This window comes from Oncorhynchus tshawytscha, linkage group LG33, assembly GCF_018296145.1.
Source record: "Oncorhynchus tshawytscha isolate Ot180627B linkage group LG33, Otsh_v2.0, whole genome shotgun sequence".
NCBI classification, from domain to species: Eukaryota; Metazoa; Chordata; class Actinopteri; order Salmoniformes; family Salmonidae; genus Oncorhynchus; species Oncorhynchus tshawytscha.
Window position 1 is genome coordinate 40,845,173 of NC_056461.1, and position 18,877 is coordinate 40,864,049.

Here is an 18,877-nt window from a genome sequence, read left to right on the forward strand (position 1 = left end):
GTCCTGTATATCACATTCTATAATATATGTCCTCTTTATCACATTCTATACTATATGTCCTGTTTATCACATTCTATACTATATGTCCTGTTTATCACATTCTATACTATATGTTCATCGCATTCTATATGATATGTCCTGTTCATCACATTCTATACTATATGTCCTGTTTATCATATTCTATACTATATGTCCTGTTTATCACATTCTATACTATATGTTCTATATATCACATTCTATACTATATATCCTGTTTATCACATTATATACTATATGTCCTGTTTATCCCATTCTATACTATATGTCCTGTTTATCACATTCTATACTATATGTTCATCACATTCTATACTATATGTTCTGTTCATCACATTCTATACTATATGTCCTGTATATCACATTCTATACTATATGTCCTGTATATCACATTCTATACTATATATCCTGTTTATCACATTCTATACTATATCTTCATCGCATTCTATATGATATGTCCTGTTCATCACATTCTATACTATATGTCCTGTATATCACAGTCTATACTATATGTCCTGTTTATCACATTCTATACTATATGTCCTGTTATCACATTCTATACTATTTATCACATTCTATACTAAATGTCCTGTATATCACATTCTATACTATATGTCCTGTATATCACATTCTATACTATATGTCCTGTTTATCACATTCTATACTATATGTCCTGTTTATCACAGTCTATACTATATGTTCATCACATTCTATACTATTTATCACATTCTATACTATATGTCCTGTATATCACATTCTATACTATATGTCCTGTATATCACATTTTATACTATATGTCCTGTACATGACATTCTATACTATATTTCATCACATTCTATACTAAATGTCCTGTATATCACATACTATACTATATGTCCTGTATATCACATTCTATACTATATGTCCTGTATATCACATTCTATACTATATGTCCTGTATATCACATTCTATACTATATGTCCTGTATATCACATTCTATACTATATGTCCTGTACATGACATTCTATACTATATTTCATCACATTCTATACTATATGTCCTGTATATCACATTCTATACTATATGTCCTGTTCATCACATTCTATACAATATGTCCTGTTTATCACATTCTATACTATATGTTCATCACATTCTATACTATATGTCCTGTTCATCACATTCTATACTATATGTCCTGTATATCACATTCTATACTATATGCCCTGTATATCACATTCTATACTATATGTCCTGTATATCACATTCTATAATATATGTCCTCTTTATCACATTCTATACTATATGTCCTGTTTATCACATTCTATACTATATGTCCTGTATATCACATTCTATAATATATGTCCTCTTTATCACATTCTATACTATATGTCCTGTATATCACATTCTATACTATATGTTCATCACATTCTATACTATATGTCCTGTTTATCACATTCTATACTATATGTCCTGTTTATCACATTCTATACTATATGTCCTGTATATCACATTCTATACTATATGTTCATCGCATTCTATATGATATGTCCTGTTCATCACATTCTATACTATATGTCCTGTTTATCATATTCTATACTATATGTCCTGTACATCACATTCTATACTATATGTCTTGTATATTACATTCTATACTATATGTTCTATATATCACATTCTATACTATATGTTATATATATCACATTCTATATTATGTCCTGTATATCACATTCTATGCTATATGTCCTGTTCATCACATTCTATACTATATGTCCTGTTCATCACATTCTATACTATATGTCCTGTTCATCACATTCTATACTATATGTCGTGTTTATCACATTCTATACTATATGTCCTGTATTTCACATTCTATACTATATGTCCTGTATATCACATTCTATACTATATGTACTGTATATCACATTCTATACTATATGTTCATCACATTCTATACTATATGTACTGTTATCACATTCTATACTATTTATCACATTCTATACTATATGTCCTGTTTATCACATTCTATACTATTTATCACATTCTATACTATATGTCCTGTTTATCACATTCTATACTATATGTTCATCATATTCTATACTATATGTCCTGTTCATCACATTCTATACTATATGTCCTGTTTATCACATTCTATACTACATGTCCTGTTTATCACATTCTATACTATATGTCCTGTTTATCACATTCTATACTATATGTCCTGTATATCACATTCTATACTATATATCCTGTTTATCCCATTCTATACTATATGTCCTGTACATGACATTCTATACTATATTTCATCACATTCTATACTAAATGTCCTGTATATCACATTCTATGCTATATGTCCTGTTCATCACATTCTATATGATATGTCCTGTTCATCACATTCTATACTATATGTTCTGTATATCACATTCTATACTATATGTCCTGTATATCACATTCTATACTATATGTCCTGTACATGACATTCTATACTATATTTCATCACATTCTATACTAAATGTCCTGTTCATCACATTCTATACTAAATGTCCTGTATATCACATTCTATACTATATGTCCTGTTCATCACATTCTATACTATATGCCCTGTATATCACATTCTATACTATATGCCCTGTATATCACATTCTATACTATATGCCCTGTATATCACATTCTATACTATATGCCCTGTATATCACATTCTATACTATATGCCCTGTATATCACATTCTATACTATATATCCTGTTCATCACATTCTATAATATATGTCCTGTTTTTCACATTCTATACTATATGTCCTGTTTATCACATTCTATACTATATGTCCTGTATATCACATTCTATAATATATGTCCTCTTTATCACATTCTATACTATATGTCCTGTTTATCACATTCTATACTATATGTCCTGTTTATCACATTCTATACTATATGTTCATCGCATTCTATATGATATGTCCTGTTCATCACATTCTATACTATATGTCCTGTTTATCATATTCTATACTATATGTCCTGTTTATCACATTCTATACTATATGTTCTATATATCACATTCTATACTATATATCCTGTTTATCACATTATATACTATATGTCCTGTTTATCCCATTCTATACTATATGTCCTGTTTATCACATTCTATACTATATGTTCATCACATTCTATACTATATGTTCTGTTCATCACATTCTATACTATATGTCCTGTATATCACATTCTATACTATATGTCCTGTATATCACATTCTATACTATATATCCTGTTTATCACATTCTATACTATATCTTCATCGCATTCTATATGATATGTCCTGTTCATCACATTCTATACTATATGTCCTGTATATCACAGTCTATACTATATGTCCTGTTTATCACATTCTATACTATATGTCCTGTTATCACATTCTATACTATTTATCACATTCTATACTAAATGTCCTGTATATCACATTCTATACTATATGTCCTGTATATCACATTCTATACTATATGTCCTGTTTATCACATTCTATACTATATGTCCTGTATATCACATTCTATACTATATGTCCTGTTTATCACATTCTATACTATATGTCCTGTTTATCACAGTCTATACTATATGTTCATCACATTCTATACTATTTATCACATTCTATACTATATGTCCTGTATATCACATTCTATACTATATGTCCTGTATATCACATTCTATACTATATGTCCTGTATATCACATTCTATACTATATGTCCTGTATATCACATTTTATACTATATGTCCTGTACATGACATTCTATACTATATTTCATCACATTCTATACTAAATGTCCTGTATATCACATACTATACTATATGTCCTGTATATCACATTCTATACTATATGTCCTGTATATCACATTCTATACTATATGTCCTGTATATCACATTCTATACTATATGTCCTGTATATCACATTCTATACTATATGTCCTGTACATGACATTCTATACTATATTTCATCACATTCTATACTATATGTCCTGTATATCACATTCTATACTATATGTCCTGTTCATCACATTCTATACTATATGTCCTGTTTATCACATTCTATACTATATGTTCATCACATTCTATACTATATGTCCTGTTCATCACATTCTATACTATATGTCCTGTATATCACATTCTATACTATATGCCCTGTATATCACATTCTATACTATATGTCCTGTTTATCACATTCTATACTATATGTCCTGTATATCACATTCTATAATACATGTCCTCTTTATCACATTCTATACTATATGTCCTGTTTATCACATTCTATACTATATGTCCTGTATATCACATTCTATAATATATGTCCTCTTTATCACATTCTATACTATATGTCCTGTTTATCACATTCTATACTATATGTCCTGTTTATCACATTCTATACTATATGTTCATCACATTCTATACTATATGTCCTGTTCATCACATTCTATACTATATGTCCTGTATATCACATTCTATACTATATGTCCTGTTTATCACATTCTATACTATATGTCCTGTATATCACATTCTATACTATATATCCTGTTTATCACATTCTATACTATATCTTCATCGCATTCTATATGATATGTCCTGTTCATCACATTCTATACTATATGTCCTGTTTATCACATTCTATACTATATGTCCTGTTTATCACAGTCTATACTATATGTTCATCACATTCTATACTATTTATCACATTCTATACTATATGTCCTGTATATCACATTCTATAGTATATGTCCTGTATATCACATTCTATACTATATGTCCTGTATATCACATTCTATACTATATGTCCTGTTTATCACAGTCTATACTATATGTTCATCACATTCTATACTATTTATCACATTCTATACTATATGTCCTGTATATCACATTCTATACTATATGTCCTGTATATCACATTCTATACTATATGTCCAGTATATCACATTCTATACTATATGTCCTGTATATCACATTCTATACTATATGTCCTGTTTATCCCATTCTATACTATATGTCCTGTATATCACATTCTATACTATATGTCCTGTATATCACATTCTATACTATATGTCCTGTATATCACATTCTATACTATATGTCCTGTTTATCACAGTCTATACTATATGTTCATCACATTCTATACTATTTATCACATTCTATACTATATGTCCTGTATATCACATTCTATACTATATGTCCTGTATATCACATTCTATACTATATGTCCTGTATATCACATTCTATACTATATGTCCTGTTTATCACATTCTATACTATATGTCCTGTATATCACATTCTATACTATATGTCCTGTTTATCACATTCTATACTATATGTCCTGTTTATCACAGTCTATACTATATGTTCATCACATTCTATACTATTTATCACATTCTATACTATATGTCCTGTATATCACATTCTATACTATATGTCCTGTATATCACATTCTATACTATATGTCCTGTATATCACATTCTATACTATATGTCCTGTATATCACATTTTATACTATATGTCCTGTACATGACATTCTATACTATATTTCATCACATTCTATACTAAATGTCCTGTATATCACATACTATACTATATGTCCTGTATATCACATTCTATACTATATGTCCTGTATATCACATTCTATACTATATGTCCTGTATATCACATTCTATACTATATGTCCTGTATATCACATTCTATACTATATGTCCTGTACATGACATTCTATACTATATTTCATCACATTCTATACTATATGTCCTGTATATCACATTCTATACTATATGTCCTGTTTATCACATTCTATACTATATGTTCATCACATTCTATACTATATGTCCTGTTCATCACATTCTATACTATATGTCCTGTATATCACATTCTATACTATATGCCCTGTATATCACATTCTCTACTATATATCCTGTTCATCACATTCTATAATATATGTCCTGTTTTTCACATTCTATACTATATGTCCTGTATATCACATTCTATACTATATGTCCTGTATATCACATTCTATACTATATGTCCTGTTTATCACATTCTATACTATATGTCCTGTATATCACATTCTATAATATATGTCCTCTTTATCACATTCTATACTATATGTCCTGTTTATCACATTCTATACTATATGTCCTGTTTATCACATTCTATACTATATGTTCATCACATTCTATACTATATGTCCTGTTCATCACATTCTATACTATATGTCCTGTATATCACATTCTATACTATATGTCCTGTTTATCACATTCTATACTATATGTCCTGTATATCACATTCTATACTATATATCCTGTTTATCACATTCTATACTATATCTTCATCGCATTCTATATGATATGTCCTGTTCATCACATTCTATACTATATGTTCTGTATATCACATTCTATACTATATGTCCTGTATATCACAGTCTATACTATATGTCCTGTTATCACATTCTATACTATATGTCCTGTATATCACATTCTATACTATATGTCCTGTATATCACATTCTATACTATATGTCCTGTTTCTCACATTCTATACTATATGTTCTATATATCACATTCTATATTATGTCCTGTATATCACATTCTATACTATATGTCCTGTTTATCACATTCTATACTATATGTCCTGTACATGACATTCTATACTATATTTCATCACATTCTATACTAAATGTCCTGTATATCACATTCTATACTATATGTCCTGTTCATCACATTCTATACTATATGTCCTGTACATGACATTCTATACTATATGTCCTGTACATGACATTCTATACTATATTTCATCACATTCTATACTAAATGTCCTGTATATCACATTCTATACTATATGTCCTGTTCATCACATTCTATATGATATGTCCTGTTCAACACATTCTATACTATATGTCCTGTATATCACATTCTATACTATATGTTCTGTATATCACATTCTATACTATATGTCCTGTATATCACATTCTATACTATATGTCCTGTACATGACATTCTATACTATATTTCATCACATTCTATACTAAATGTCCTGTATATCACATTCTATACTATATGTCCTGTATATCACATTCTATACTATATGTTCATCACATTCTATACTATATGTCCTGTATATCACATTCTATACTATATGTCCTGTTATCACATTCTATACTATATGTCCTGTATATCACATTCTATACTATATGTCCTGTTTCTCACATTCTATACTATATGTTCTATATATCACATTCTATATTATGTCCTGTATATCACATTCTATACTATATGTCCTGTTTATCACATTCTATACTATATGTCCTGTTCATCACATTCTATACTATATGTCCTGTTTATCACATTCTATACTATATGTCCTGTTCATCACATTCTATACTATATGTCCTGTTTATCACATTCTATACTATATGTCCTGTACATGACATTCTATACTATATTTCATCACATTCTATACTAAATGTCCTGTATATCACATTCTATACTATATGTCCTGTTCATCACATTCTATATGATATGTCCTGTTCATCACATTCTATACTATATGTTCTGTATATCACATTCTATACTATATGTCCTGTATATCACATTCTATACTATATGTCCTGTACATGACATTCTATACTATATTTCATCACATTCTATACTAAATGTCCTGTATATCACATTCTATACTATATGTCCTGTATATCACATTCTATACTATATGTTCATCACATTCTATACTATATGTCCTGTATATCACATTCTATACTATATGTCCTGTTATCACATTCTATACTATATGTCCTGTATATCACATTCTATACTATATGTCCTGTTTTTCACATTCTATACTATATGTTCTATATATCACATTCTATATTATGTCCTGAATATCACATTCTATATTATGTCCTGTTTATCCCATTCTATACTATATGTCCTGTATATCACATTCTATACTATATGTCCTGTATATCACATTCTATACTATATGTCCTGTTCATCACATTCTATACTATATGTCCTGTTATCACATTCTATACTATATGTTCTATATATCACATTCTATATTATGTCCTGTATATCACATTCTATATTATGTCCTGTTTATCCCATTCTATACTATATGTCCTGTTTATCACATTCTATACTATATGTCCTGTTTATCACATTCTATACTATATGTCCTGTTATCACATTCTATACTATATGTTCTATATATCACATTCTATACTATATGTCCTGTTTATCACATTCTATACTATATGTCCTGTATATCACATTCTATACTATATGTCCTGTTATCACATTCTATACTATATGTTCTATATATCACATTCTATATTATGTCCTGTATATCACATTCTATATTATGTCCTGAATATCACATTCTTTACTATATGTCCTGTTTATCACATTCTATACTATATGTCCTGTATATCACATTCTATACTATATTTCATCACATTCTATACTAAATGTCCTGTATATCACATTCTATACTATATGTCCTGTTCATCACATTCTATACTATATGTCCTGTTCATCACATTCTATATGATATGCCCTGTTCATCACATTCTATACTATATGTTCTGTATATCACATTCTATACTATATGTCCTGTTATCACATTCTATACTATATGTCCTGTATATCACATTCTATACTATATGTCCTGTTATCACATTCTATACTATATGTCCTGTATATCACATTCTATACTATATGTCCTGTTTCTCACATTCTATACTATATGTTCATCACATTCTATACTATATGTTCTGTATATCACATTCTATACTATATGTCCTGTATATCACATTCTATACTATATGTTCTGTATATCACATTCTATACTATATGTCCTGTATATCACAGTCTATACTATATGTCCTGTTATCACATTCTATACTATATGTCCTGTATATCACATTCTATACTATATGTCCTGTTTCTCACATTCTATACTATATGTTCTATATATCACATTCTATATTATGTCCTGTATATCACATTCTATACTATATGTCCTGTTTATCACATTCTATACTATATGTCCTGTTTATCACATTCTATACTATATGTCCTGTTCATCACATTCTTTACTATATGTCCTGTTTATCCCATTCTATACTATATGTCCTGTTCATCACATTCTATACTATATGTCCTGTTTATCACATTCTATACTATATGTCCTGTACATGACATTCTATACTATATTTCATCACATTCTATACTAAATGTCCTGTATATCACATTCTATACTATATGTCCTGTTCATCACATTCTATATGATATGTCCTGTTCATCACATTCTATACTATATGTTCTGTATATCACATTCTATACTATATGTCCTGTACATGACATTCTATACTATATTTCATCACATTCTATACAAAATGTCCTGTATATCACATTCTATACTATATGTCCTGTATATCACATTCTATACTATATGTTCATCACATTCTATACTATATGTCCTGTATATCACATTCTATACTATATGTCCTGTTATCACATTCTATACTATATGTCCTGTATATCACATTCTATACTATATGTCCTGTTTTTCACATTCTATACTATATGTTCTATATATCACATTCTATATTATGTCCTGAATATCACATTCTATACTATATGTCCTGTTTATCACATTCTATACTATATGTCCTGTTTATCACATTCTATACTATATGTCCTGTTCATCACATTCTATACTATATGTCCTGTTCATCACATTCTATATGATATGTCCTGTTCATCACATTCTATACTATATGTCCTGTATATCACATTCTATACTACATGTCCTGTATATCACATTCTATACTATATATCCTGTATATCACATTCTATACTATATGTCCTGTATATCACATTCTATACTACATGTCCTGTATATCACATTCTATACTATATATCCTGTATATCACATTCTATACTATATGTTGTCGTTCCACTCATAGCTACTTCAAGACATTCCAGTACTGTTCCTATGCGCCCCATGTGAGAACGTGTAAGCCCAACACAGACGGTATCTCTTCCTTCGAGGACCTGTTAGCTAACGTGGTGCTCAGGGTCTCTGTGTGGGTCATGGCCTTCATCACATGTTTCGGGAACCTCTTCGTCATCGGGATGAGGTCTCTGATCAGGGCAGAGAACAACTTGCACGCCGCCTGCATCAAAGTCCTCTGCTGTGAGTTATATGGAATGTTTATAGACATACACAGGTGTCATGACTATCATTAATGTGATGACAGCTATTTTATCAAATCAATTAACTATGTTTTAATTATTACGTGATTCAATTAATCATGTAACAATTAACTCATTAGTAACTTGGGGCACCACGGGAAAAATAATGTTTAATGAGTTACTGTTTCCCGAATTAACTTAAGAATATATCAGAATCTATCGTTATCATACCAGTCATACATTAATCATTATTACCTCATATCAGTCTCATTCTGAACGTCGTTGGATAAAAAAATCCTTGGATATCTGCACAAACCCAAAATACTAAATAATGATTCAGCGATACACAAATTTACCTAATTATTTATTAACTAAATAATCACTCAGAAACACACAAACACACACACACACGTATACATTGAATTGATTACTAACATAATGCAATGAAAAGTCCCTTGTGGACTAACCCGATATGACGACTTATTACACAATGGAAGGGTAAGATAAAGAGAGCGGGAGAGACAGAGAGAGTGGCTGGTACATACATGTGGAAGCTATACTCATGAAAAATAAATACTTTGCATATGAACGACCGTTCATTCGAAAATAAATGCAACACATATTTACGCTTGTGTATGCATTCGTCATCTCTCTGTTGAAACCACTCGTCCATCTATGGTGAGTAGTTCGATGTAAGTCTCTGGTTTTCCACCGGAGGTCACAATGTCCTCAGTTGTAGTAGGCCACTTTGTCTCTGAGTGTTCGTTAGACTGGATACATCAGAGGTACACACGCGGTGGTTACTGTTCGAGTTTAATTGACTAAAATACTTAACCAGCTGCAGACTGAATGTTCCGATGTAGCCTTTATCTTCTTCACTCAAGAGTTTGAGTCTTACCGTATACTGGTCTTGTAGTTGTATATCATTTCAATGTGTAGCCACAGCTCCACGTTTTCTGGTCTGGTGTAAATCTCTTTAGCAGTCCTTTTATGCACTCACCTTGGAGGGCGGGTCCATCACGTTGCCACAATCTCTTTGCTCACGTGGGCGTGGTTACTGGCTTGGCAAAAGTTTATATGAAAAATAATTCTCATTCAGAAGGCTAAAATAGCATTTCATCTTCTCACAAATAGTTTTATATTTAATAATATAAGTTTTACAACATTTAGATGTAAATCTGACAACTGGGACGTATACATTGGTAGAGTTACAGTTATTTAGTTATACCGTCCTTAATGATATCACAAAACAATACACTTTTCACAGGATTTATTGTTTGCAGCCCCACCAACCATTCCAGATGTTTGGATTTGAAAACTGATGTTCCAATGTACAATCTTTTGATTTTTGAAGTTTTGGCATGAGTCTCTCGACACACAAAGGATTTTAGACTTTTCCATACTGTAGTGCAAGAGAGAGAAAGTTTACGACCGGTCGTTAGATTCATACAACCGGCTCCACTCCCCCTCTTCCTCTCTGGTGGGAGAGGGGGGGAGCTATCTTTGATTCTCACCCAGGAGCGAGAGTCATGACACAGGACACACAGACATGCAGCACAGACATACACACAGGCACACACACTCACTGTGAGTGAAAGTCATCAGGGCATAGCAGCTGCTGATCTCAGTTGGAGACACCATGGCAGGTCAGACAAGACAGCTCCCTACAGCCTCTCGCTCTCGCTCTCTTTCTCTCTCTCCTCTCTTTCTCTCTCCCTCTCTCCTCTCTCTCTCTCTCTCTCTCTTGCTCTCTTTCTCTCTCTTTCTCTCTTTCACTTTCTCTCTCTCTCCTCCCTCTCTTTCTCTCTCTCTCACTCTGTCTTTCTTTCTCTCACTTTCACTCTCTGTCTCTCTCCTCTCTTTCACACTCTCTCCTTTCTTCCACTTTCTCTCTCTCCTCCCTCTCTTTTTCTCTCTCACTCCATCTTTCTTTCTCTCACTGTGTCTCTCTCTCTCTCTCCCTCTCTCTCTCTTTTCTTCCTCCTTCTTTCTCCTCATGTCTTCTTCTCCCTGTTTTCTTGCAGACTGGTGGCCAGTCAGAGAGAAAGGGGCAGCGCCATAGAGAATGACAGAGGCCTCTAGGGGCCAAAAGGTTGTATTAGAAGGCTTCCACCATTTTAGTGTAGTCAACTGGGTGGGACATCCAACTTCATTGGCTGATCCCTCCTGGTGACCCTGTTGTAGTCATGTCCAACCAGATCATCAGTAGGGATCAGCCAATCGTGAGATTGCCTCAATGGTGCTGCCGATGCTGTCACAGACACTATAATGGCACAGAAGACGAGAACGAGTCCTCTATATTTCTCTATGGCAGCTCCCTGTAGCCTCTTTTTCCTCTCTTTAATATTTTCTCACTCCCTCGCTATTATTTCACAACAAACACCTGTTACTCATCTATCATTCATCAGCTAGGATGAATCACCCATCCTTTTCTCTCCTCTCTTTATCTCAATCGTCTTGCTATCTTTCTGTGCCTCTCTCCTTCATCTCTTTCTCCTCTCTCTTGCGCTCTCCTTCTCCTCCGTCTCTCTCCATCCCTCTCTCCTCTTTTCTCCTCTCGTCTCTCTCCCCCATCCCTCTCCCCTGTGTAGATCTCAGTCTAGGTAAATGTGTCAGCAGGCCAGGAAGGTCTAAATGAAACTACACTTAGCCAGCTCCAGGCCATCTTGTCTTTCCTGCTTCCCCATACCATATCTTGCTGCCCCATACCGTATCCTGCTGCCTCCTTATTCACTCTTCCCTATACCATATCCTACTGCCTCCTTATTCACTCTTCCCTATACCATATCCTGCTGCCTCCTATAGCTCTCTTCCCTATACCATATCCTGCTGCCTCCTTATTCACTCTTCCCTATATCATATCCTGCTGCCTCCTATAGCTCTCTTCCCCATACCAGATCCTGCTGCCCCCTATATCTCTCTTCCCCATACCAGATCCTGCTGCCCCTATATTTCTCTTCCCCATACCATATCCTGCTGCCCCCTATATCTCTCTTCCCCATACCAGATCCTGCTGCCCCCTATATCTCTCTACCCCATACCAGATCCTGCTGCCCCTATATCTCTCTTCCCCATACCAGATCCTGCTGCCCCCTATATTTCTCTTCCCCATACCATATCCTGCTGCCCCCTATATCTCTCTTCCCCATACCATATCCTGCTGCCCCCTATAGCTCTCTTCCCCATACCATATCCTGCTGCCTCCTATATCTCTCTTCCCCAAACCAGATCCTGCTGCCTTCTATGTCTCTCTTCCCCAAACCAGATCCTGCTGCCCCCTATATCTCTCTTCCCCATACCAGATCCTGCTGCCCCCTATAGCTCTCTTCCCCATACCATATCCTGCTGCCCCCTATATCTCTCTTCCCCATACCATATCCTGCTGCCCCCTATAGCTCTCTTCCCCATACCAGATCCTGCTGCCCCCTATAGCTCTCTTCCCCATACCAGATCCTGCTGCCCCCTATATCTCTCTTCCCCATACCAGATCCTGCTGCCCCCTATATCTCTCTTCCCCATACCTTTACTACCTCCTACCCTATTCACAGATGCACACTCGCAGACTACACACACACACACACACACACACACACACACACACACACACACACACACACACAAACACAGGAACCTTCCCTGGCAGTGTCAAATTAAACACTGGCCAAATACATCAGAGAGATAAATCAGCTGGCAACAGGCCATCAGTAAGAACACACACAGGGGAGCACTAATGTGGAAGGGGAAAATGAGCAGTGTATCTCAACAAAGTGAGAAGAGGAAGTCATTTTTTTTTTTAAATCATAGAGATAGATAGAAGACTCTAGTGCCCAAATGCCTGTTTTAGCATGGGGTAGTGCCATTGAGGACTTTCACCATTTTGAAGTAGTCAACTGGGTGGGACTTCCTATAGGTTAAGGAAGGATCACAGTTTATCAGTAGGGATCAGCCAATGAATTCTACTCATGAGCAAACATTCCATCACTGCAGATGTTAGTAAATCACCACCCTGGGCTTTATATCTGTTCAGACAACACACTCCAACTGACAGTATGTAACCTACCAATTTGTTTACCAACTCATAGAAATAGTATAAGAAGATAATAGACTACTTCGAAATGGAGATGGCCTCAATGGCGCTCTAACAGACGCCATAATGTGACAGGTACATTGTTGCATCCTCAAATGGCGCATTCCCATATAGTATGTACCTCAGTGTTTTACCCAAAATGCTCAGGCTTTTCCCTTTCCATCTATGCAGACCGGCACCCATGTCTCACTGGGCCATGTCTCACTGGGCCATGTCTCACTGGGCCATGTTTCACTGGGCCATGTCTCAATGGGCCATGTCTCACTGGGCCATGTTTCACTGGGCCATGTCTCACTGGGCCATGTCTCACTGGGCCATGTCTCACTGGGCCATGTCTCACTGGGCCATGTTTCACTGGGCCATGTCTCACTGGGCCATGTCTCCAGCGGACCTGCTCTCACTTATGCTGCTGAAAAAGTACCAGGATTTGGCCCTAAACACAATTTTCCTAGTATAGCATAAGGTTGTATACACTAGTGAAAGGGAGAGATGGAGAGATGAGATGGAGATGAGATGGAGAGAGATGAGAGATGGAGAGAGAGATGGAGAGATTGAGATGAGAGATAGAGAGAGATGAGAGGTGGAGAGAGAGATGGAGAGAGATGAGATGAGAGATGAGAGACGGCTCTCTAGCCAGGTGGAAAGCATGGCCAGCCGTACAAAAATGCTTATTGAAATTCTCAATTATAGTGGATTTATCAGTGGTGACAGTGTTTCCTATTTTCAGTGCAGTGGGCAGCTGGGAGGAGGTGTTCTTATTTTCCAGTGTTCCAGAACTTTTTTGAGTTAGTGTTGCAGGAAGCAAATTTCTGCTTGAAAAAGCTAGCCTTGGCTTTTCTAACTGCCTGTGTATAATGGTTTCTAGCTTTCCTGAAAAGCTGCATATCACAGGGGCTGTTCGATGCTAATGCAGAACGCCATAGGATGTTTTTGTGTTGGTTAAGGGTGTGGCAGTCAGGTCTGGGGAGAACCAAGGGCTATATCTGTTCCTGGTTCTAAATTTCTTGAATGGGGCATGCTTATTTAAGATGGTTAGGCAGGCATTTTAAGCCAATAAACACTAACCAGAACAGCAATGGACAAGGCATATTGACATTAAGGAGAGGCATGCTTAATCGAGTGATCAAAAGGGTCCAGTGAGTAGTGAGGTTGGTTGGGGTCACGGCGATTCAGACAGCTAGCCGGGCCATCGGTAGCAAGCTAGCATAGGATGGAGGTCTGTTTTTAGCCACCTCGTGCGTTTCCGTCGTTAGGATTAGTGGGGTTCCATGTGGTAGAGGGGACCAATCCAATTCGCAAAACAAAATAGATATAGATCTATTCAGATAGCAGCTGATAAGACAGCTAGCGATTAGCGGGCCGCAGATGGACGTTCAGGTAACGTCGTGACGGAGGAGACAGCTGGATTACTCCCTCGGGCAGATAACGTCGGTAGTCCAGTTGTGAAGGCCCAGTGGGGCTCCGCGTTGGCAGTAAAATGGGTCCGGATAGGTGATTGTAGCCCAGGAGTGGCTGATGGAACTCTTCAGCTGGCTAGCTCCGGAATAATTGATGTTTGCTCCAGGATCGACGTAAGCCGATAGTCACACGGATAGCAGCTAGCTAGCTGCGAGATCCAGGTATAAATGTCCAGAGCTTGCGGTTGAAATCCGGGGACATGGAGAGAAAAATAGGTCCGGTATGTTCCGGTCCGAGCCGCGCCGTGCAAAACTGGCGATAGATTTTCGAGCTAAAGGATAGCTGATGACCACAAACCGTGGTTAGCTGAATACTAACGATTAGCCAGTAAAGAAGCTAACTAGCTTCTGGCTAGCTTCTGGCTAGATTCTGGCTAGATTCTGGTTAGCTTCTATGGAGGATTACAGATTTGAGGTAAATAATACATTATTTTCTTTAAATAAATTGGTGAGGCGGGTTGCAGGAGAATGTTTTGAAGTTGAGTTTATGGAAAATAAAAAATATATATCTAAAAAGGTATGCGAATGTTACGGTTTTCTTCCGTCGAAGGAGAGTCGGACCAAAATGCAGCGTGGTGGTTACTCATGTTCTTTAATGTAAAAATGAACGATACATGAAATAACTTAAATCTACAAAACAACAAACGGAACGTGAAAACCTATACAGCCTATCTTGTGACAACAAACACAGAGACAGGAACAATCACACACGAAACACTCAAAGAATATGGCTGCCTAAATATGGTTGCCAATCAGAGACAACGAGAATCACCTGCCTCTGATTGAGAACCGCCTCAGGCAACCATAGACCTTGCTAGAACACCCCACTAAGCCACAATCCCAAAACCTACGAAAAACCCCCATACATAAACACAACACAAAATAAACTCATGTCACACCCTGGCCTGACCAAATAAATAAAGAAAACACAAAATACTAAGACCAGGGCGTGACAGAACCCCCCCCCCCCAAGGTGCGGACTCCCGGCCGCACACTAAAACCCATAGGGGAGGGTCTGGGCGTCTGTCCACGGTGGCGGCTCCGGCTCGGGACGTGGACCCCACTCCAACCAAGTCTTAGTCCCCCTGTAACGCGTCCTTTGATTGGCGACCCTCGCCGCCGACCTTGGCCTAATAACCCTCACCAAGGACCCCACTGGACTGAGGGGCAGCTCGGGACTGAGGGGAAGCTCGGGACTGAGGGGAAGCTCGGGACTGAGGGGAAGCTCGGGACTGACTGGGGAAGCTCGGGACTGAGGGGTAGCTCGGGACTGAGGGGTAGCTCGGCACTGAGGGGAAGCTCAGCACTGAGGGGTAGCTCGGGACTGAGGGGATGCCTAGTACTGAGAGGAAACTCAGGCAGGTAGTAGGCTCTGGCAGATCCTGGCTAGCTGGTGGTTCTGGCAGATCCTGGCTGACTGGCGGATCCTGGCTAGCTGGTGGTTCTGGCAGATCCTGGCTGACTGGCAGATCTGGAAGATCATGGCTGACTGGCGGATCCTGGCTGACTAGCGGATCTGGAAGATCCTGGCTGACTGGTGGATCCTGGCTGACTGGCGGATCTGGAAGATCATGGCTGACTGGCGGATCCTGGCTGACTGGCGGATCCTGGCTGAATGGCGGATCCTGGCTGAATGGCGGATCTGGAAGATCCTGGCTGACTGGCGGATCCTGGCTGACGGGCGGATCCTGGCTGAATGGTGGATCCTGGCTGAATGGCGGATCTGGAAGATCCTGGCTGACTGGCGGATCCTGGCTGACTGGCGGATCTGGAAGATCATGGCTGACTGGTGGATCCTGGCTGACTGGCGGATCCTGGCTGAATGGCGGATCTGGAAGATCCTGGCTGACTGGCGGATCCTGGCTGACTGGCAGATCTGGAAGATCCTAGCTGACTGGCGGCTCTAGCTGCTCTGGCTGCTCCATGCAGACAGGCAGCTCTGGCTGATCCATGCAGACTGGCAGCTCTGGCTGATCCATGCAGACTGGCAGCTCTGGCTGCTCCATGCAGACTGGCAGCTCTGGCTGCTCCATGCAGACTGGCAGCTCTGGCTGCTCCATGCAGACTGGCAGCTCTGGCTGCTCCATGCAGACTGGCAGCTCTGGCTTCTCCATGCAGATTATCAGCTCTGGCTGCGTTGAACAGGCAGGAGACTCCGGCAGCGCTGGAGAGAAGGAAGGCTCTGGCAGCGCTAAACAGGCGGGAGACTCCGGCAGCGCTGGAGAGGAGGAAGGCTCTGATAGCGCTAGACAGGCGGGAGACTCCGGCAGCGCTGGAGAGGAGGAAGGCTCTGGCAGCGCTAAACAGGCGGGAGACTCCGGCAGTGCTGGAGCAGAGGAAGACTCCGGCAGCGCTGGAGAGGAGGAAGGCTCTGGTAGCGCTAAACAGGCGGGAGACTCCGACAGCGCTGGAGAGGAGGAAGGCTCTGGCAGCGCTAAACAGGCGGGAGACTCCGGCAGTGCTGGAGAGGAGGAAGACTCCGGCAGCGCTGGAGAGGAGGAAGGCTCTGGTAGCGCTATACAGGCGGGAGACTCCGACAGCGCTGGAGAGGAGAAAGGCTCTGGCAGCGCTGAACAGGCGAGGCGCACTGAAGGCCTGGTGCGTGGTGCTGGCACTGGTGGTACTGGGCTGAGGACACGCACAGGAAGCCTGGTGCGAGGAGCTGCCACCGGAGGACTGGTGTGTGAAGGTGGCACAGGATGGACCGGACCGTGAAGGTGTACTGGAGAGCCTGAGAGCAGGACTGGCACAGGACGTGCAAGGCTAGGTAGGTACACAGGAGGCCTAGTGCGTGAGGCTGGCACACTCTTCACCAGCCGACTTACACGCACCTCAGGACGAGTATGGAGCGCTGACCCAGGTGCCATCAAATCCCCGACAAGCTCCGTCGGGCGAATATTGTATCTAAAGCACCAACCTAGCAACTCCCTCATAACTCTCTCCTCCACTTTCCCCATTAACTCCTTCACAGTCTCTGCTTCACTCACCTCCAACACCGGCTCTGGTTCTGGTCTCCTCCTTGGCTCCTCACGATAAACAGGGGGAGTTGGCTCAGGTCTGAACCATGACTCTGACACACTCTTCCTGAGCCGCCCCCCAATAAATTTAT

The 18,877-nt window shown here is 38.1% G+C and overlaps 1 protein-coding gene across 1 annotated transcript in view; it reads left to right on the plus strand.

The window, feature by feature from the left end:
• Nucleotides 1-18,877, plus strand: part of LOC112230707 (relaxin receptor 2-like) — a 206,495-nt gene that overhangs the window by 148,058 nt on the left and 39,560 nt on the right. Inside the window, exon 15 of the mRNA XM_042311509.1 lies at nucleotides 9,996-10,225. Within this exon, the coding sequence (XP_042167443.1) occupies nucleotides 9,996-10,225 (230 nt within the window). The remainder of the gene's footprint in view (nucleotides 1-9,995; nucleotides 10,226-18,877) is intronic.